The sequence below is a fragment of the Protopterus annectens genome, chromosome 1.part2 (genome assembly GCF_019279795.1).
Source record: "Protopterus annectens isolate FY-2018-M chromosome 1.part2, PAN1.0, whole genome shotgun sequence".
Classification (NCBI taxonomy): Eukaryota; Metazoa; Chordata; order Ceratodontiformes; family Protopteridae; genus Protopterus; species Protopterus annectens.
In genome coordinates, this window is record NC_056727.1 from 1198504568 (window position 1) to 1198525950 (window position 21383).

Consider the following 21383-nt stretch of genomic DNA (forward strand, 5'->3'; position numbering starts at 1 on the left):
AGAGAATCACCTTTTATAAGTAAGTTTATTTCACAAATATGTCCCCATAGCTACTTACTAGGACTAAAATTACATAATAGTTGCTGCATACTGTTTAGAATAGTAAATAAATACTAGAGGATTTTGCTTAGAGTTGCAGTTGCACGATTTCTGCCAAATCTCTGAATTGTGTATTTAATTTTGTGCATTTTTTTTTTTGTTTACATGTGACACTGACAGAGTGTTTGTTCCATTTTGCTGAAAAATGAATGATCCTGGAGCTTTGCAGCTCCTGCAGCTGTAGCAATGACGGAGAGTTACCTCAAGGGGCAGGACAGTAGTCACGGTGGAAAAGGCGACTGTCTCCCATCTCAAGACTCAAAGTCCATGAAAGCAGAGTTTATGCTCCCTTCTCCATACGTAGCATTTTGCTCCCTTCCCCAGAAAACAGACACCCCCCTTTCTCTAATACATTTGCTTTGAAATAAAATCTTTAGGTCATGTCTCTTTTCTGTCCCAGCTCTTCAATGAGCAGTTCAACAGCACATATTTTAATTGTAATAATACTGGCAAGTGTATTCTGAAAAGGGAAAAGAAACATATGGAGGTTGTAAGAACAGCTGATGCCTCACACAGTCTACTAAATGAGTCACTTCACACTAGTTTCACCCAATTGCTCCCAGTGAAATAAAGGTGGTCTTATTCGCTGAAAGGGAAACTAAGAAGCAAGTGCTGGGTTGTTTAGTTTATTTGTGGATTACTGGGTCAGTAGAATGTTCCCTTCTGAGGAGTTCCAATACCAACAACGGGAAAAAGTCTATGGGTAGGTGTGATGAAAGGAGATACTGCCAGCCCAGCTACCTGGAAGTTTGTAAATACTTGTATGTCATTTGTGAATATCAACATGATTCATATAAGATGCTTATGTTACAACTGCATGTCATGTGTATATCAAACTGGTACAGAACTGTGTGTTGAAAAGGTTTTTGCAGAGTGCTGTTTGAGATGCAACTACAGTTTGCCCTGCTGTGAGATGTAACCACAATAGCATGCCCTGCTGTGAGATGTAACCAGAGTGTGCCCTGCCGGAAGAGAACAGAAATGTACATGCACTATTATAACTGTTTAAATGTATATACTTTAACAATGGAAGCTGAAATTAAATTACTTTATGGCAGCAAGAGAAGCTTTCTCTAGTGTCTTCAGAGTAAACTAATTACTACCTCTGAAATCATGAAGGAAATGCAATTGTTTTACGACTTCCAGCATCTGCCAAAGATCTGAGTTTATGTATTTTCATAGGTAGATGCTAAATACTGCTAGCTTCCAGCAGTGGGTGTTTCACCTGGGATAGAGTCAGATGGCAAGAAATTATGTCATTCTGCAAGCTATCCCAGCAGTTAATATTTGAGATATTAATTTAAGGAGTCTCCTAGAGAGACACAGCATTCTTTATTCAGTCTTTGACCCGACAAGAACAACTAGAAGATCTATTCACCACACTTGCCTTGCTCTTAAGTTAACTAGGGTACAGTAAATTCTCAGTTAACTGGCACTCATGGGGATTGGTAGATGCCTGATAACTGTAGTTTCTGGTTGCTTGAGAGTTACTATTAAAAATAGGCCCGAATAATACTGTATCCTATACTATTCGTTTGCTTTGACTTGTTCTCAGGTTGAGGAGAGAGGGAATTTATTCCTATCTTCCTTTTTAAAACTCTAAAAACATAAGGTATGTCTCAGTGGGGGGAAAACAGAAAGTACTACACATGAACATTGTACTGTAGTTCTATTTTTTGCCAGTTGCATGAGAGTACTGGTTGCTTGAGTTCTGGTTAACTGAGAGTTTACTGTATTGTAATTCTCAGATTCAGTCAGGAATACAGTGAAGCTTAGTTTAGATATTTTTCTTTCAGATTGTCCTGCAATGTTGTTTTAAATATTTCCTGTGATTTTAAACTCTGATGTCACTGTGAATATACATTTAGTATTGTTTTGTTCTATTATTTATTATTAAATACATTTAAACCTTTCATTGTGGCTGATCTGTTTACAGATACTTAAGTTCTGAGAATACTAGCATATTTATTTGGTGACACTGTGTAGGCCACTCCTAATATCATTGCTCCTGGTCAAACTACCATTTGTATTAATAGTAACATTACACAGTAAGACTGGACAACCTTTGTTAAGAGCCTTAAAGTAGCTGGCTGGTGGCAGTGATAACTACCTTCTAGTCTGGGCAAAAGGGGGGCATAGCTAGTAAACCTGTGCCAGCCTTTTGTGTGTGTGTCTGTGTATAAATCAAACCTCAGAATGTGTATGTCAGCTACTTGGGCAAGGACATGACACACTGGTTGGACAGAGGGTGCTGGAGGTCTTGGCTTGGCCACTCAGCTGAGATCTCAACTCTACAGCTGTGCCTGTGGGGAGTCTTATTGGAGATCTGGAGAAAGAGGGAGAAACCAGCCCTGGACTGTGGTCTGTGTGTGCTCTCAAGGGAAATTAAGGGAAATTGTAATTGCTGCAGAGAGCTGCATCTGGTAATACTGCGTGTGTACCTGGTCATCCTCTCAGTGTACGTCCCCGACTGTTGCCAGTGGTGAGGCCTCTTGATTACTGGTCCAGTGGTGGGTTATCACAGTTGTTGTAAAATGTGATGTAGAGGTGGGCCTCGGGCCCCACCCGCAATCCAGAAAGACAAGACGCCTTCTACTTTTGTCTCTAACAAATGGCAAAATCCATTATTTTTTAGCATTTATATATTAATATATATATAAATTATATATTAATCTGGTAGGTTGGATGAGATTTACAATCCAAACACTGTAATAACAGTCTGAGATTCCTAAAATATTGCATTAGTTTGTTTGTTATTGTGGTCCTAAGGGCTTTTTTCTTACAGCTGGATGACTGGTACAGCCAAATGAAAAGGACATAAGCTGAAGAATTTTCTACTTTTAGTACTGTCAGCCAGCAATGAATAATATGTGCCAATTACTACTTTACACACCCCTTTTATGGTTAACAAATATTTTCGTCCAAACATGACAAATTTTGGCAGGTTGGAAATCTATTTTCATAACTCTTACTTTTTAAAAAAATAATTATTGTGATAAACAATTTGTTTTTAAGAAGCCTAGTCTTTAAAAAGATAAGCACCTTAATGTCCATTGGGGGGCTACCACCCCTGTGGCTGTATCATATCTCCCAACTTCCTAACACAAGAAATCTGCATAAAGCCTTCAATAGTGGGGCACAAAGACCCAAAAATAGGGATAGATTTAAAACATTTTTCTTACAAACTTAGAATGTTGTTAGACTAACCAGTTTTATGTTAGCTTTCTAAAGGCTATTTGTAGTTTTATATTTTGTCTGTTCTTCAATTTGCATTTGAATGTTGGTATGTCACAATTCCACTGGAGTGGTTGCAGGTTACATAATTATGTATGCAAATATAATCAGCATCCAGATTTTTGTCCAGTTGTACCTACTTTTCATGGACCTTTGTCCAGATTGTTGATGTTTCCAGGTTGAGAGGTATGGGTAGGAGCAAATTACACAGAGAAAATGGGAATTGTGGGAACAATTCATGCAGAATAAAGTTTTGGAGGAGGAATGAATTTAAAGGGAAGGTAGAAACTGAATGAGCTATGTAATGTTTGATGGGCAATGATGGTGTAGAAGATTATATGTGATGTATAATGTCTGCAACTGAAAACATGACAATATGTTTTTATTAATATAATGTCATAAGTGATAATTCAATAAAGAGGTTTCTTGCTTAAAATAAAAGTATAAGGAATGTTAAAAATACGGTGTAATAACCTTACCATTTGTTCATATGTCTTTTCCTTGTGTGTGGTAATACTCAGGAGCCACTAAGATATGTGTTCATCCTCTGTTTCTGCACTACTAAGAACTGTGCCTTCATCTGCAATAAAATAAAAAAATAAAAATCCACAGTAAATTTGAGTCTATGTTTTTTACATCAAATGCACTCATTGTATGTACAAATGCTATGATTTTATTTTACTTCCTCCTCAAGTAGATAAGTGTTGGGGTACTTTTTTGGCTAGATCACCAAAATGAAAATGTAGTATCATGAATAATCAAAGTGCAAATAGCTGGCTGAAATGATTTAACAGCTTTAATAAAAATCCAAATTTAATCAGAAACAGGAAAAGTAAAGTAGCAGATGAAAATAGAGATGCTCAGAACCAGCTTGAATAGGATACCAACTACGTATACTGCTAAATGAAGTATTCACTCTTTATTTGTAACAGCTATGCCTAATCATCTAATAGCCAAGATCCCATAGGACGCCTACTACGTAAATGGTTCGTGAAAGCATGCAACCATTAAAACAGCTCCATCTGAAAATTATGATTCATGATACACGTTTGCCTCTTGTGGGTAATGACCACTATTCTATTTAGGGTGAAGCAAACAGTGGTACAGCGAGTGGCACTGTTACTCTGCAGCAAGAGGTTCCCCAATTCTGTTCTTGGCGGAGGTTCTTTCTGTGCAGCCATTGCAAATCCTGTGTTTACGTGGGCTTTCTTTTGGTTCTTCATTTCCTCACACCTCACAATGACACACAGTAGGCAAACTGACAACTCCCAATTATCTTTATTTGTGCATGCAGCACGTGTGTGGTATGTAAGCAAAATATGACAATCTACTTTTGTTCTCTACTTGCCTAGACAACTGTGCATGGTGGCAGCAGCATTTGCTGATGGGGGCACTAATGGAGTCAGATGCAACTCAACTGTAATGGATGGAGGCAAAATGTTCTAATACTGTAACAAAAGAACAAATCTACACATTCTCATTTGCTGAACTTGCAAATGAGAGAACTTTGTTGCACAAAATAGCACTAAAAGATACAATTCATATTCAAGAAGGAAAAAAAAAAACACCTCATCGAAGATGGTTCTAGTTTCATGCAACAAGAGCTTCTGGATGTTACATGGATAATTTATTTGCTTATTCAATTTTATTTGGAGACTGTCCAATAAGTATGGAATACCAAGACAGGTCAGAAACAAACTTCTCAGTACAGCAGCAGCCATTTCATTGGTACTGAATCAGATAAAAGGGAAATTCTGGTTGGGGAGACTTGGAGCATTTTGCAGATACTTTTTTTATTACTGATAAGTTAACTTGTAATGGCTATGACTGTAACCACTGATCTATGGTTATTTGACAGTTTATTAAACAATTTATAGCATGTAGCTCTTGCCACATCTAAGCAATGTAATGTTAGCTGTATGTTGAATTGTTAATGTAAGATGGTTACAGCATCACTTACAGACCAAGTTGTAACATCCAATGAATCAAGGAAGTGAAATACAAAATAAAAGGTGTTGAAAGGTCCAGAAACTGAGCAGATGCTAACTATCAAGGCATACATTTCAAAAGATAACAGTTAATAAAGGCAGGCAAGACAATTTCCATACTGAAAGAAAACCTTAACTAAATTCATGTTGCTCTAGGTTGTCAAAGTTAGGTTATGAAGTAGGTGTTGGAAGAAATTACAGCACTTAAAAAAAAAAAAAAAAAAAAAGGAAAATTGTAGTTGCTGATATTACAGGTGTTACTAAACTGTAACAAAGGCAGTCTTTCAGAGATCTGGAAGTTTAGAAAGGTTTACAAAGTTTCATTTGAAGACAGTTGCCTTCAGATTTAAACTATAAAAACGTTGACAACTCTAGGAAAGAGTTAGTCTCCACTAGTAAGCTCTATCAGGTAGTTTTCATCTAGGTTTACTACAGAGATCCTGAAATCATGGAGTCACCGTCCAAAATAATTTTCTAGACAAAAACACAAAAAGTACAGTTGTGTAAGTAAACTTACTATAAATGGTGGATGTTTGAATGATAAGCCAGCCAGCTTCCAAAGCTTCAGGGCAACTTCCAAGCACCCAAACCATAGGTCTGCTCAAGCTGAGCAGACTAAAAAGATAGGTTTGGCCAACAAGCTCTACAGAGTTTTCATGCCAACAGAGACAGAAAAGGAGGCTGAGCCCTGAAAGGACAATGCTAGGAACAATAAAAAAATCAAAGTCTACATCCTGGCATAAACAACGTATCAAAAAACAAGAGGGATGGGGAGAGAGAGTGGCTATGGCAGTAGTGATCATTTGAATATCTGCTGTTGTGGTTAGTTTACTTACACAACTGTACTATGATCTTCATACTGACCACTACTGCAGTAGCCTAAGCTATATAGGAAGATTATCATAGCTTACAAATTTTGGGAGGTGGAAGGAGTAGAGTCCAGGAGCCCCTGGAGAATGGATCTAGACCTAGAGAAGGAATTAAGATTATAGTGCTTTGTCAAAGTATGAACACAGGAGGAATAAGTTGCTGCTGCTAGAATACTTCTGGAAACATACCCTTTCCAAAAAGCTATAGATGAATCCAAGGCCCTGTAGAGTGGGCCTTTACCTTGATGGAGTAGTTTTTTTTTTTTGTGGTGAGCATAACAAAGGGTAAAAGCTTCAGACAACCATTTACAAACAGTCTGCTTTGACTCAGGTTGTCCCTTCTTACCTTCACAAGAAATGAACAAATTATCCAAAGATCTGAAAGATTTAGTTCTATTAAGATAGTACTCAAATTGTCTGCGAACATCCAAGGTATGGAGTAGCCTTTCTCCCTCATTTTTAGGGTCAGGAATTAAAATGGGGAGATGCATAATTTGACTTAAAGTAAACTCTGATACCACTTTAAGCATAAAAAGAAGGATTAGTTCTCAAAGAAATCTTGTCCTTGTGGAAAATGAGATAGGACTGACTCACCATAACAGCTTACTCAGATACCCTTTTTGCAGAGGTCAGAGCAATCAGTAACACTGTTTTCCAAGTTAAGAACGTCAAGTTAGCCTGGTTAACTGATTTAAATGGAGAATGTGTTAGCTTCTCTAACAAAATTAAAATTCCAAGGAGGGGCCACCAGTTTTCTTGGAGGCCTCTTATGCAAAACAACTTTCAAAAATATTTTGACATGAGACTACATTCAAACAGGAGGATCCATGGACTTACTAAAATGGCCAACAAATTAACCTTGATGACGCCTCACAGCAAGAGGTTCTCCGGTTCGATCCTCGGCTGGGGTGCCTTCTGTGCAGAGTCTGCATGTCCTCCCTGTGGTCACGTGAGTTTCCTCCGGGTGCTCCGGTTTCCTCCCACATCCCAAAGACATGCTGTAGGCGGATTGGACACTCCAAATTGGCCCTAGGTGTGAGTGTGCCTTCACTGGAAGGTTGGGCGCCAGGCTAGCAACTCGACACCGTAAAACTCCATTGCCAATCATGAGTAGACAGGTGATCCGCTGTGGTGACTCCTAACCGGGAAAAGCCGAAAGAAGAAGAAGGAGGAGGAGTAAGAAGGGCCATAGAATAATAACTCACAGAAACACTGTAAAAGTGGAGAACAGGTGCTAGTTATGCCATTGGCACCAACTCAAAAACCTTTTCCATTTCCTAATACATGATTTTCGAGTAACAAGCTTTCTTGCCTTCAATAGTACCTGCTGCACATTCTCCGCAAACAGGTGCCTAAAGGGAATCGAGATTATATCATCCAGGCAATCAAGTTGACTGGGGTTTGGGTGTATCAATCTGTGTGAGTAGATCTTGTCTGAGAGAAAGCGTGTACTAATTGCACCTGGTCATTTCCAAAAGAAGAGAGAATCACTGCTGCCTGGGTCAGAAGGGAGTCACCACAATGATCTTGGCGGATTCGGAGTCTTCAAAATTACTTAGTGGAAAAGCATAAAGGAATATTCCTGTCCAAGAAAAAAAAAAAAAGAGGGCATCTGTCTTCCAGGCCTTATTGCATTGAGTCCTGGAGCAGAATCTTGCCAGCTTACTGTTCAGGCAAATGAGGCAAATACATGAGTAACTCCCTATAGCTGCATCAGATCTTGAAAGACCACCTTATCTAGTCTCCATTTGTGAGGGTCTCCCCTTGTCCTGCTCAGCCTGTCCGCCACAAAGCTTTGCTCTGATGGAATGTAGGATGCCTGAAGAGTGAAATTGGACTGGAAAGCTACATCTCACGCTAACATGGCTAGCCTGCAAAGGGGGTAAAACCTGGTTTCCCCTTGCTTGGTGATTACATGACTGTGATAATGTCTTTAACAACTTGAAAATGTCCTTGGAACCAAAGATGATTCTGAGAGTTGACTGCCTTGATCAAGGCAAACATATCTTTTATATTTAAGTGCTTGTATCTGTCCTTAATGTACCTCCTGCCTTGCACTTTTATCTATTCTGAAAATGCTCCCCAAGGGAAGTCAGATGCATCTGTAGTAACTGACTGCTATGGAGCAGGAAGAGAGAAGAGGAGACCTGGATTTAAGGACATCTGCTGTCTCCACCAAGCAACTTTCTTTCTGAGAAACCCCACCACTTAGATTTGAAATGATACAGGATGTTGGTGCTAGGACCAGAGAGACTTCAGATACCACTGTATCTTTCTCATGTGGAGGGCTATTATGAGAATCACAGATGCCATGAGACACGAAATCCTGAGGTATTCCCTCACAGTGACTGAAATGTGATTGGTAAACCTTAGAAATAGATAGAGGTGTAAATCTATTTTTCCAGTACTGAAAAAGCTCTTTGAACTGAGGTGTCTAGCTGACACCTCAGAACACAATCCTGTGGAAAGGAGTCAATTAAGACTTTTGATGTTTAAGAGATCTTTCACCCAAGTTAGAGATTTCTGACACTTTGAGAAAGACTTTGCAAGAATAAGCAAATAATCTAAATATGGAAAAAATGGATACCTTGTACCCTACAATGAGCTATAACTGGTGCCACACACTTTGTGAACACTCACTGTGCAATAGATAGTCCAAAGGGTAGAAAGGATAATGCAATTCAGACACACAGAACATTAAAAAATATGTCTTAAGTCTGGATGAATAGAAATGTAATGATAAACATCTTTTAAATCTAGTGTTACCAGGAAACATTTAATGAGGAAGAAGATGTACAACGTTGGGAAGTGACAGCATGTTGAACTTAGGCACAAACAAGTTTAGGAAAGAAAGATCCAGAACTGGTCTCAAAGCATTTTCTTTCTATGGCATCTTTGAATAAAAACCTTTTCCCACCTGGGAAGAATGAACGAGTTCTCCCATTCCTTGGGACAACATGAGATGGAAGAAGAACAGGAGGAAATAAAGTTTGGTCTGATTAATATGGGATTACACCCTGGAAAGGAGGAATTTCCTTCTACCGGTATCTGTATCTTTTACGAATCCTTTTCTGAACTCATTTGTCTGAAACTATCTGCTGCCAAAGAGAAAAATGGGGTGCCAAGGTGAGAAGGGGCTACAAACTCCCTTAAATAGTCATTCTGACTTGGACTGCTCTTGATTTTGGGTAGTCCTTGGATTCTTTTTGGAACCCTCTTGCCATTTCTTCTTAAATGTCTTTTTATCGGCATTTTGTTTTTTGCCAAAATTGTACGAGTTAGAGAATCCTTTAAATAATTTGGAAAAGGAGGGCTGAAGAATCTTCAGATATTTCCTGAACCAACTTACTCATCTCATCACACTTTGATCACCTGTGCAGCAGAAGGACCAAAAACTGAATCTCTATCTAACTGAGAATTTAAAATGTAATTTTTATCATCTGGGATGTTCTGATAATGCTACCAGGCAAACCTTCACAAAACAGTACCAGTGGCCATAGCCTTGAAAGAATTATCAACTGAATCATACACACGCTGCAAACAATGAGCAGTGACTTGTACAACAGAAGAAACTAAATTACTAAAAGCAGATTTTCCTCACAAGAAGAAACTGCAGACAAAACATTCCTCATACTTTCACAATTAGTCAAGTAAACTAACATATGAGCCTAACAATTAAAAATTCTGAAAATCAAAGTTGTAGACATATACACTTTTGTCCCATACCTATCCATCTTAAGTGTTTATCAGCAGAATAATTAATTAAAGCTACAGCTGCTGGATCAGGTTTGAGAAAAAAAGTGTATAAAAACTGAGGAACTTTACACATCCTATCGGCTTTTGACTGTCAGGAAAACTGCAGGCAGTAAACACACATCCTCCAAGGCAGACAAAACTGAAGGAATGGATGAAGATTCTGGAAATTCCTTCTGTAACAGATCATATGTTCTTAGGGACTGAGAAACCTCAGTGTTCTCCCACTGAAAACATTAGGACATTCTAGAAATAGGTCTCTGAAAAAGAGACCTCCCCACAGGGAAAAATCAGAAACTACGCTCTCTTCTGAGTTTGAATCAGAAATCTGAGGAGATAACCCTGTATCTTCCTGTTTGTATTCAGAACACAGAGAGATACATATTTTCCTGAAGAGAGATTCTTTTGCCAGAAACCATTTTATAAGAAGGATCAATAGCCCCAAATAAACCGTAAGCTAGATGCAATAAATTATTCCTCTCAGAGGATACTTGAGGAGGAGGACTAGATACACGTTTAGTTTTCGGTTTCTTTTCAACAGGAAAAAAATAGAGCCAACAATGTCATTAATGGCAGCAGGAGCTTTCTGAGGTATGGACACATTAGGACAAAATAGGAAGCCTTCTCTGTTACCTCTTCCAGGACCAACAAGAGTGTCTCTCCCCTGCCCACCAAAGGGACCCCCAACAGCCACAGGGGATGTAGCTAGCCCCCCAGGTGTATAGTGGCTATAGGTACTACACCAGAGGGATCCAGGGTAAAAGGTGAGTCATCTAAGGTACAACTAATGGCCACAGCAGAGTCAGACACCTGCGGCTGAAGCAAACTGTTAGCCTGCTGTGGTGGCAAAGACCATTTACTTAACTTCCTTTTTATGGCTAGAAGGACCGATCAATGAACAGACAGTTTTGTTCCATGGTAAATCCAAAAACAGTGGTTCTTTCCCACAGAAAACAAGCAGCAAAAATTGGTAAAAAAATGTAAATCACTTTTTCATAGAAAAACACAATAAAAATGCACATTAACAAAGTACATCAGCCCCCAAAAATAAAATAAACACAATTTCTGCACAGAAAAAAAGTTTAACACTTTAAACAACTTTTAAACTGAAAGGAAAAAAGTGACTCATTTAAAAGTAGAGTACAGAGTCATAAAATTCTATTAAAACACAAACTCCTATCTTTAAAATAAATTTCCTGAACAGAAAAATATTAAACAATAAATATTTTAAAATGGAAATTCTTTCCCCAAACGGAAAATTTGCCCAGCAAAGGAACAGCACCAGCCAACCATAGATTTGAAAGCCTAAAATGAGCTTACTCTTTGGTAGCAGGAAAAAATTTGAAGGGCTTGGAGCCCAAAAGTACAGTTTTGTACCTACCATAAATGTAGATGTTCGAAGATCCACATTGCTGCAGTCCTAACACTTGGGTAGTCCGCTGTCCCTCGGTCGGCCCGAATATCAGAGTACAAGGCTGACATCGGTCAAGGCGCATTTGACTGACATCAGAACGTCAGGGTACAAATGCGCATGACCGACATCATATCCTCAGTCTTTTCTTGCCCCAGATGTCAGAAGACCCTAAAAAGAAAGGTCCAAACCCAACAACAACAACTAAACAACCAACCAGCCTAATACCAAAAATATATACAATACACACAATATATATATATAATATGCACAATATACCTCAGAAGGAAACTCAACCTACACAACCACCTCAAACCACAGAGGGGAAGGAGGGAGGGTAAATTGGACTGCAGCAATGTGGATCTTCGAACATCTACATTTATGGTAGGTACAAAACTGTACTATGTTCTTCATCTCACATTGCTGCAGTCCTAACACTTGGGTAGAATCCCAAAGCAGAGGTAAGGGAGGATGGCCAAATCATATAGAAGCAGGAGCTGCCAAAATGCCCTGCAACACGGCAGTGGCAAAACCAGCCCTGGATTTAGAATACAGTGGAAGGTGGTAATGCCTAGAAAAGGTATGCACTGAACTCCAAGTGGCTGCCTCCAAAATATCCTTAGTTGCCACCCCCCTCAAAAAAGCTGTAGAAGTGGCAGTAGCCCTAGTGGAATGAGGCCTAATCCCAGCTGGAATCTCTTTGCCATGATGGGAATAACAGAAAGCAATGCAAAATCCAATCCACCTAGAAATAGTTTGTTTTGACACGGGCTTGCCCTGAGAGCACAAAGCAAAAGAAACCAATAACTGCTGAGATTGTCTGAACCCTTTAGTTCTGTCCAAGTAATATCGCAACTGCCTGTGTACATCTAAAGTGTGCAAAATCTTTTCCCCTTTATTTTGGGGATTTGCATAAAAAGTAGGCAAATGAAAAGTTTGGTTTAAAGCCACACTAGAAACCACTTTAGGCATAAAGGAAGGATTAGTACGCAAAGATACCCTGTCCTTATGAAAAATTAAGAAAGGCTCAACTGCCATAAGGGCCTGCAATTCAGAAACCCTTCTTGCAGAGGTAATGGCCAACAAAAAAGCAGTCTTCCATGACAAATATTTCAACTCAGCAGTCGCTGCAGGTTCAAAAGGTTGTAGAGTGAGTTTCTCCAACACAAAATTGAGATCCCAAGCAGGAGTAGGAGCTCTTCGTGGGGGTCTTATATTCTTTGCCCCTCTAAGAAATTGCTTGAACAAAGGATGAGAAAACAATGGTGGGTCACAATCATAGTGAGCTGAAATTGCAGCAGCATGAATCTTAATAGAAGAGAAGGACAAACCTTTGTCCAATAACTCAGTAAGATATTGAAGAGCCACACATAAATCAGGCTCAGAAACATCCAAATCCTTAGCTGCACTCCAAAACAAAAATCTCTTCCATTTATCTGCGTACACTTTCCTTGTACTAGGCCTTCTAGCTTCCAAAATCACATTCAAAACTCGTTGTGGAAGTTGAGACCCTCTATGGTTTAAAACAGAATATTCCATGCTTTTAGGTGAAGAGAGTGAAGTTTGACATTGAGCAAATGACTGTCCTCCTGGGACAACAGATGTGGAATCAAAGGCAAAGGCCATGGAGGCTTCTGTACTAGACTTCTCAGTAGTGGGTACCAGTGCTGTCGAGGCCAATCTGGAGCTATCAAAATCATCCTTGGCTTGTCCTGTCTGACCTTCAGAAGTACCTTTGAGAGGAGAGGCAGAGGTGGGAAGGCATACACATGAAGATTTTTCCAACTGAAAGAAAGAGCATCCACTTTCCAAGCTGTGGGATGAAACCGCTTTGTGCAAAACTTTGGCAGCTGGTGGTTCAGTGGAGAAGCGAACAGATCTAGGTCTGGAGTTCCCCAGGACACTGTCAATTTCTGAAATACATGAAGATCCAGTTTCCACTCGTGGGGATCCATGATTTGTCTGCTCAACACATCTGCTAAGGAGTTCTGTGCTCCCGGCAGAAACCTTGCTTGAAGACTTAGATGTAAACTGAGAGCAGTCTCCCACAAAATCATCGCTTGCCTGCATAGAGGATAAGAATGTGTTCCCCCTTGCTTGTTGATGTACCACATGACAGTTGTGTTGTCTGTCAGAATCAACACATGCCCTGGAAGAAGTAAATCCTTGAAAGCTATCAATGCAAACTGGACTGCTAACATCTCCTTCATGTTGATATGTAGATGTTGTAGTCTGGCAGGCCACTTGTCTTGTATCCACCTTCCATTTAGTTGAGCTCCCCAAGCTATGTCTGAGGCATCTGTCGTTAAAATCTGACTCGCCTCTGGCCGGGTCACAGAGAGTCCTTTGTTTAGGTGACATTCCTGAGCCCACCATAAAAATTCCTTTTGAATGCAAGGTATTATTTGAATGACAGTGTCCAGATCCTGGCAGTGCTGTGTCCATACATTTTTGAGATACCATTGTAGCTTCCTCATATGCAGTTTGGCATTGGGAAGCACCAGAATACAAGATGCCATGAACCCTAAGGCTTGAAGGACTGTCCTTGCAGTCAGCCCGGACTGATGAGATAGCTGATGGAAGTAAAGGGATAGACTCTTTTGTTTGTCCGGGTTAAAAGGCCATCTGGGATGCTGTATTCAGTCTCACACCCAGAAAGCACATGTCTTGAGAGGGTACTAGACTGGACTTTATTTCGCTCACAGAATACCCCAGGCATCTTAGCACTGCTATCACATATTCCAAATGATGAAGAAGCTCTTCCCTTCCTTGAGCCAGAATCAGGCAGTCGTCCAAATAAGGATAGATCTGTATTCCTTTTAGCCTGAAGAAAGCTATCACTGGAGCCAGAACTTTCGTGAACACTCTGGGCAGTAGATAAGCCAAAGGGCAATGCAGAGAACTGATAGTGAGAAGTCCCAGTTCGAAAACGCAGATACTTCCTGCAACTTAGTCTGATGGGAACATGAAGGTAAGCCTCCTTGAGGTCCAAAGTTACCATCCAATGATCTTTGCCCAGCAGAGGTAAAAGCTGCTGCAACGTCAACATTTTGAACTTGGGAATGTCCAGATAAGTGTTGAGGATAGATAAATCCAAAATTGGTCTCCACGTGTTCCCCTTCTTTGGTACTAGGAACAGGCGAGAATAAAATCCTAGGCCCCTTTCTGGCATAGGAACCGGCTGTATGGCCCCTATTTGGAGTAACAGTGAAATTTGCTTGTGAGCCTCTATTCTTTGTGGAGGAGGAATGTCTGGCATGCCTTTGAAAGGAGGCAAGGTATGGAAATAAAACCTGTAACCGTGATGTATGATATCCAGTACCCATCTGTCTTGGGTAATCAAACTCCAATTTTCTTTGAAAAGTGACAACCTTCCTCCCAAAGGTGCTGCCAGGCGAGAAGGTTCTGGCAGCTGAAAAGGTAGGTCATTGGGCCTGTTTACGAAAGGACTGACCCCTGCCCTCACTCGAAGACTGTGCAGGAGAACTCCCTGTTCTAGGCCTGAAAGAGCCCTGACCTCTGCCCCTGCCACGTCTAGATCTACCCCTAGACTGGGAATCATAAGAAGGATACGTCCACCCCTTAGTAGGCCAATTTCTACTAAACTTCGGAGGCTGAACCTGCAAGAAATCTTTAACAGTCTGCATAGACTTAGCCTTGTCTTCCATTTTCTTTAAAACTGCCTCAACAGGAGAACCAAACAAGACATCAGATTGCAAAGGGGCATCCAAAATCCTAGTTTTAACATGGTCAGATAAATTTTGATCCCTCAGCCAGGCATGCCTGCGAAGAACTGACCCGGTGGCAGCCACCCTAGAGGAGGCCTGTACAGCATCAAAACCACATTGCAAAGAATGCTTACCCACCTGTTCAGAAACATGCACTAAATCCTGTAACTCCTTACAATCAATACCTTCCGCCAAAGCATCAACCTTAGATTTCAACTGTGAAAGCAGATAATTTTGATATTTTAACATATGAAACTGGCAATTCAAAGCTCTCATGGCTAGGGTGGAAGAAGTATAAACTTTCTTTCCCCATCTATCCAAGGCCCTGGCCTCTTTATCTGCAGGAACCGGATTCTTGACAACAGAAGCTTTAACACCCTTAGGCCCCTGGCTAACAGTTTCAGGGTCTGCCCTAGGACCCTTAAAAAGATACTTAGGTATTATCAGGTTTAACAGGAGCAGGAGGCAAAGAATCAGGATTCAGAGAAGCCTCTGCAAACACATCCTCCACCACAGTCAGAACAGGAGGTATAGCCAAAGGCCTATGCTGGGGTAAAAACAAAAATTCCCTAAGCCTTTTCCTGGAATCAGAGAAATCCTGACCTTCCCATTTAAAATGCTCTCTCATGGAGTGAAGTGTCTCTGAAAAAGAAAAATCCTCAGGAGGAGAAGCAGAAGGAGTAGAATCATCCACATCAGAATCAGAATAATGAGCATACTCCTGTAAGTCTTCAGCCGAAGACTCAGACACATCAGAAGCCTGCTCCCAATCCCCCAACACTGGTTAAATCCTAGGCCTCTTATCAGGAGGGGGCATAGAGCCTCTAATTAAAGTAATTAAATCTTCTGCCATTTTAAGCATGTGCTTCTTGGGCACAGCACTTGAAGAACTAGGAGTGACACCTACAGAAGCTAAACTAGCCCTGCCTCTAGGAGAAGCCTTGGAAGTAGAAAGAGAGGGCCTAGACCCCTTAGGAAGGGAGGGGAGTACAGTTATCTGAGAAGCCCCTACAGCCTGACCTGCCTCCTGGGAGGCCACATCCTGTAAAATCAAGGTTTCTCCCTGGGACTCCAGAGAGGCCTCCATAGGAACCACCGGTTCCACTGACGCCTCTAAAGAACCGGCGTCCGGTTCGGACGACTCCTCTAACCTAGGTTTAACTGCCTTGTCCTTGCGCTTCTTTGAGGAAGCCGGCGTCGGAACATCCGACGGCATTTTGTAATTGCACCGCTTCCCAAAGACCAACCTGGCACAATCCAACCTCCGCTTTATAGTGCGTTTATTAAACCTAGCACAAAAGCGGCAACCAACAACGTCGTGCTCAGGTCCCAAACAAGGTATACACAAGTTATGGTAATCCCTATGCGGTATCTGTTTCCCACAAGAAATGCAGTTATTCACTTTTTCTGACATCCGGTAAACCACTGAGGCAAGAAAAAACCAAAATATTCCCCAACGGGGTACTTAACCAACTCTGACTTCGGTCTGAAACTCCGAATTCGAAAAATTTCAGAACGCCGAACGGCGCTCGCAACACTGCTTCTGCATCGGACCATGCGGCAAAAAAGACTGAGGATAGGACGTCGGGTCATGCGCATTTGTACCCTGACGTTCTGATGTCAGTCAAATGCGCCTTGACCGACGTCAGCCTTATACTCTGATATTCGGGCCGACCGAGGGACAGCGGACTACCCAAGTGTTAGGACTGCAGCAATGTGAGATGAAGAACATCCTGTTTTGTAATCAACTCAACTCAAGCTAACTAATGGCTTGGATGCATGGAAGGTGCCCTGAAGCTTTGGTAGCTGGCTGGATGTTATATCCTTGCAGGATATAACCCAACATGAAGGACATCTGAGGACATTCACTTGTGCTAGTCAGTATGTACATTCATACGGTAAGCATGTTGAAAATCTGCAAAAGCTAAATCAGCCACAGATATTACAATGGCTTTGTAAACAAAGTCTCACAACCCTGGCAATTTTCTGCATTTTTCCTGGTTCTTACATGGCAGTTATTTCCTTCAGTGGACTTCAAGACTGTGACTGCTAATATTTTGCAGATGCAGACTACAATGCTTCTTTTTTATATGCTATATGAAATTAACTTCAGAAAATGAAATCTGCACCATGTTAACATGTTCACTGGAAATAAGTTAAAATCTAGGAAGGGAGGGGTAGGTGCTGACACAACGGAATACATATAGGACAATGAGATTCAACACAGAAAAGGCACCAGCATGCAATTTTGGGATAACGTGAGATGCAATGTTAGAGTATTAGCTATGAAGTGACCGTCAAAGAAGGCACAGGAGGAAACTCATCTAGACGAGTACATCCATAGGAGTAATCATCCTCTTGCTTCATCTATGGATGTAATCATGCCAGTGCTATGTGGCAGACAGGGTTGTAATACAGGCAAAGAGAGGGTCAGGCTACATGGCAAGTAATGCAAAATCCAGGGTGGCTGAAGTAATCCTCACAATGTATAAGGCATTCATAATTTGTATCTAGAGCACTGCTCACACAGAAATGGGAATCAAGCTGAAGTATATTGTAGTATGGTCAAGCAGGCCACAAAGACAGAGAAGATTATAATGAAAAAAAGACTGCAGCTACTGCACATGTAAGAGGAAATGATACAAAATCTGTCAAAGAAATCATAAGACTGAAATGAAGAAGGAAGGGGTGAGGCTTAAGTAGCATTCTAAAAAAGTAAAGTTCAAGTCAGACCTAAAGAAAGGCATTTTATTTTTACTTGTTTACGGAAGCAGTGCCTGTACCCTGGAACACTTGTTAGAAAGTGGTAAAGTACACATCAAAAGAATGATCAAGGAAGGGTCAGAGAGAAAGGTCAGCTGCACAACACTAGCTGCACAATCAGGCACACTCGATGCACCAAATGGTCTGTTCTCTTCTTTGCACATAACCACCAGTGCTATAATCCCTGCCTAAAAAAGTTTCAAATTTTGACTAACTCAGAACCTGCAATGCACGTTGCAAATTCTTCACAGTACATCAAAACATGACAAATGTCACTCGTCAGATCAATGCCATTTTTCCCTTTCTGTTGTTGTTTAACAAAATCTACTCATAAAGCAGGATCTGAGTATGATGAAATTTGGAGGCACTGATATTGAGAATCACTTATCCATTTCATTTTGTTTGCCTGGTAACAGAGCAAGTATGATGAAACTTGACCAAAGCCAGTCATACCATACAATGATTCCAAAAAGCAGTCGATATAAAGCTCAATAGTAGCTAAACAGCACCCATATACAAAATAAACCAACAAGCATTCAAAATAAATTCATAATAAAAAAACAGATAATCAGCAATGTATCAAACGTACAAGCAGTGTAATGGTATATATACACAAACAGGAGAACAGCTATTTCAAAGAACAGTAACTAGTTGATTTATTGATATTTTCTTACTAACATTTGTTTGTTTATGTCATTGTGTCAAACCTGCATCACCTATCCAGAGGATATCCAGCTTCTGATTAAGTTACATTAAATAAGGGGGTTCAATGGGTGAGGAACCCCATATGGTAGGTGTGGGAGTTTGCCTCGTTCACCACCTGTGTCAATTGTTTTAATATGGTTTAGCTACCGGATTTCAGAAAAGAGACATTGATGGAAGTGTCCTGATTAATCTTCTCATTTCCTCATGGTATAGGTCAGATAAATTATACAAAAGCATAGAGAGTAGAAACTAACAAACACTAAGGAAGGAAGACTGATTTAAGAGTATGGTTCTAAGTAAATATAAATCAGGCTACCAAATAAATGGAGAAATCACCCCAAAATTAGAAAATGTATATAGAAACTGATACAAAGCTCTTCAGCATAACATTCTGGCTCCATGGTACAGGGGGACAGATTCCCAACTGTGTCCGTGGTGACCAGGGTTCCACTACTGGCCCTGATAGCAGGGAAACCAGGCAGGGACTTTGAGGAGTGAAGGGGCATGGCACGTTCACCTGTCCCACAGGTTATAGGTCACATTAAAGCTGGGCAAAGTTTTGAAATTATTTATTGTGGTCTCAATTTTTATATCAAAGAAACCTGGCATTTTAACAAGAATGTGCACATTTTCTATATCTACTACACACACACATTTTACATATATATGTATATATGTGTGTGTGTGTGTGTGTGTGTGTGTGTATACATACATACATATATATATATATATATATATATATATATATATATATATATATATATCTACACACACACACACACAAGCCTCTGAGCATTCACTCCTACTGCTGCGTAAGTAAATGATCCACCTGGTATAGGAACAGAACCCACAGCACCAAAGACGACTGTGCTAGTTGTTGCGCCACTGCCATTTCCTGCTGTCATTTCATTGGTACAGTACCCCCCCCCCCGCAACAGCTTCCTGTGCCTAGACCACTGTCTCCAGAGTACCTCTTTCATTGTTTCCTGCCCATCTCTTCTCCCCATGTTTCCTTCTACTGCATGCTTGCCTGCTTTCCTGCACTATTCTGATTACTTCTGCTAATGCTCTATTACCTGTCTTACTTTGATTCAGCCTGTCGTATATGTTGACATCCTGTTGTCCCTTCCTCTCCAGCCTGGCCTGTCTTGCCAAACAACTGCACCCCACCACCCCGCTTCCAAATTTTTCCAAAAGATTATCCAGTACCTTGAAAACCCCACCTCTATCTAAGATCTCCGAGTTACATTGCTGCCCCATATGCTGAATACTTCATAGCCATTTCTATTCTCCTCACATCAGTCAACTATTTGTTCTTGATTTAACTGCCTGGCCTCATCTTCAGTCCATCTTTCCTATATAGTCTTGTTCTTGCACCTGTTAATTAACTGAAATACTACCATCTCTTACATACCTCTTCTGTACTCTACACAACATCCTGCTCTTACATGCAGTTTGTCGCCTTCCCTGGCACTGTGTGCCAATCTGAAGTGACCTGCCCTTATCCATGGCTTCCTACTGTTTGGCACACTGCCTTGCACTACACTGTACTTGGAGGTATTGTATCCTACTGTGCCACCTGCTTGTCAGCCTTCAATAGTAATGTTAGGAAGCTGTGAAAATGGATGCTTGGATCTGTGCCTAGTTGTGGTTCCAGTGTGGTACTAATGCTAATCCTGGCATTTTTTTTCATAAACTTAATAAATCTCTGAGAGAGACACCAGACAATGTACTGCTACTCCTCCCTTCATGAAATGCTCACTTATGCCCTCTGCTTGGTATAGCTAGAAAAATATTCCATCCCAAGCCAAATGGAGGACTCCTACATGCACACTTAAGCACTAGATATAGGATTCTTCCAGACAACTATCAGAGCCCATTTTCTTTTAAGGAATCCCTGTCAAAGTTCTCCCCTTTAAGAAAAGGGCTAGTCTACCTACACTAACCTGTGGAATATTATCACTTAATACCCCATAAACACTGCTAGCACCCAAAAGGGACTGATAATAATAACAAAAACACACGGTTGGATAATAAAAGCATTTGACTAAAGCCTTTGGGTCACAGGATCCAACTCTTCCATGCTCAAAATCAACCCCCCCTAAAAAATCTTAACCTAGTCAGTCCTAACCTTTAGTTCCCCTAGCCAGACAGAATCATAGCAAAGAACATTCTGTTCTGGTTACATCTGACAGTCTTTTTTTTTTTACCACCACCACCACCACAATAATTATGTTTCTGAATCACATTTTCAAATGCCTACACAGTAACTTACCACCTGCAAGTAAAAAAAAATATATATATATATATCCTACAGCTTGTGCAATACCAGAAATGTAATGAAATGAAAATAAACTGATTCAGCTTCAGCAAAGGCAAACTCAGTTCTGTCTTTGCCTTTCATAACAATGCAATAAGAAACCAATATATTATCATTATAATTTCAGCTCTCTCTTTCTCTCTCCCTCTCTCTCTTTTTAACAAAATTATTATCACATGTACACTAGTATGTCAACCCTTAAAGTCCAGGACCTGTTCTTAAGGAAAGCTCTAGTAAAAACAGCAAATGAGTATCAGCTGCCGTGTACGAAACGTCTGTAAATCAGAACAGCTCTGGTGAGTTCCTTTTGTAAACAACATTTTTAGGAGCAATTGATCTGATTAAGACAGAGTGGGAAAAAAAAAGGAACAAGAGATGCTTTTTTTTTGGGGGGGGGGGCTTGGTAAATCTGAATGGAGCTGCTTCAAAATTAGGTCACTCTTTGCTCCAAGATGTAGCAAACACAGGGATGATTGCATTATTAGAGAGCTTGCAGGGTACAGTCTTTTGAAT

The 21383-nt window shown here is 40.5% G+C and overlaps 1 protein-coding gene across 6 annotated transcripts in view; it reads right to left on the reverse strand.

Annotated features, from left to right (window-relative positions):
• The window catches only part of PAFAH2 (platelet activating factor acetylhydrolase 2), a 1159086-nt gene that overhangs the window by 1032940 nt on the left and 104763 nt on the right, over window positions 1–21383 (reverse strand). For 5 of the 6 annotated variants that reach the window (XM_044060057.1, XM_044060053.1, XM_044060050.1 and 2 more), the window contains exon 2: window positions 3813–3913. The exons of the other annotated variant lie outside the window; for it this stretch is intronic. In XM_044060057.1, the coding sequence (XP_043915992.1) occupies window positions 3813–3815 (3 nt within the window). In that variant the 5' untranslated portion in view covers window positions 3816–3913. The remainder of the gene's footprint in view (window positions 1–3812; window positions 3914–21383) is intronic. 6 annotated transcript variants of the gene reach the window in all.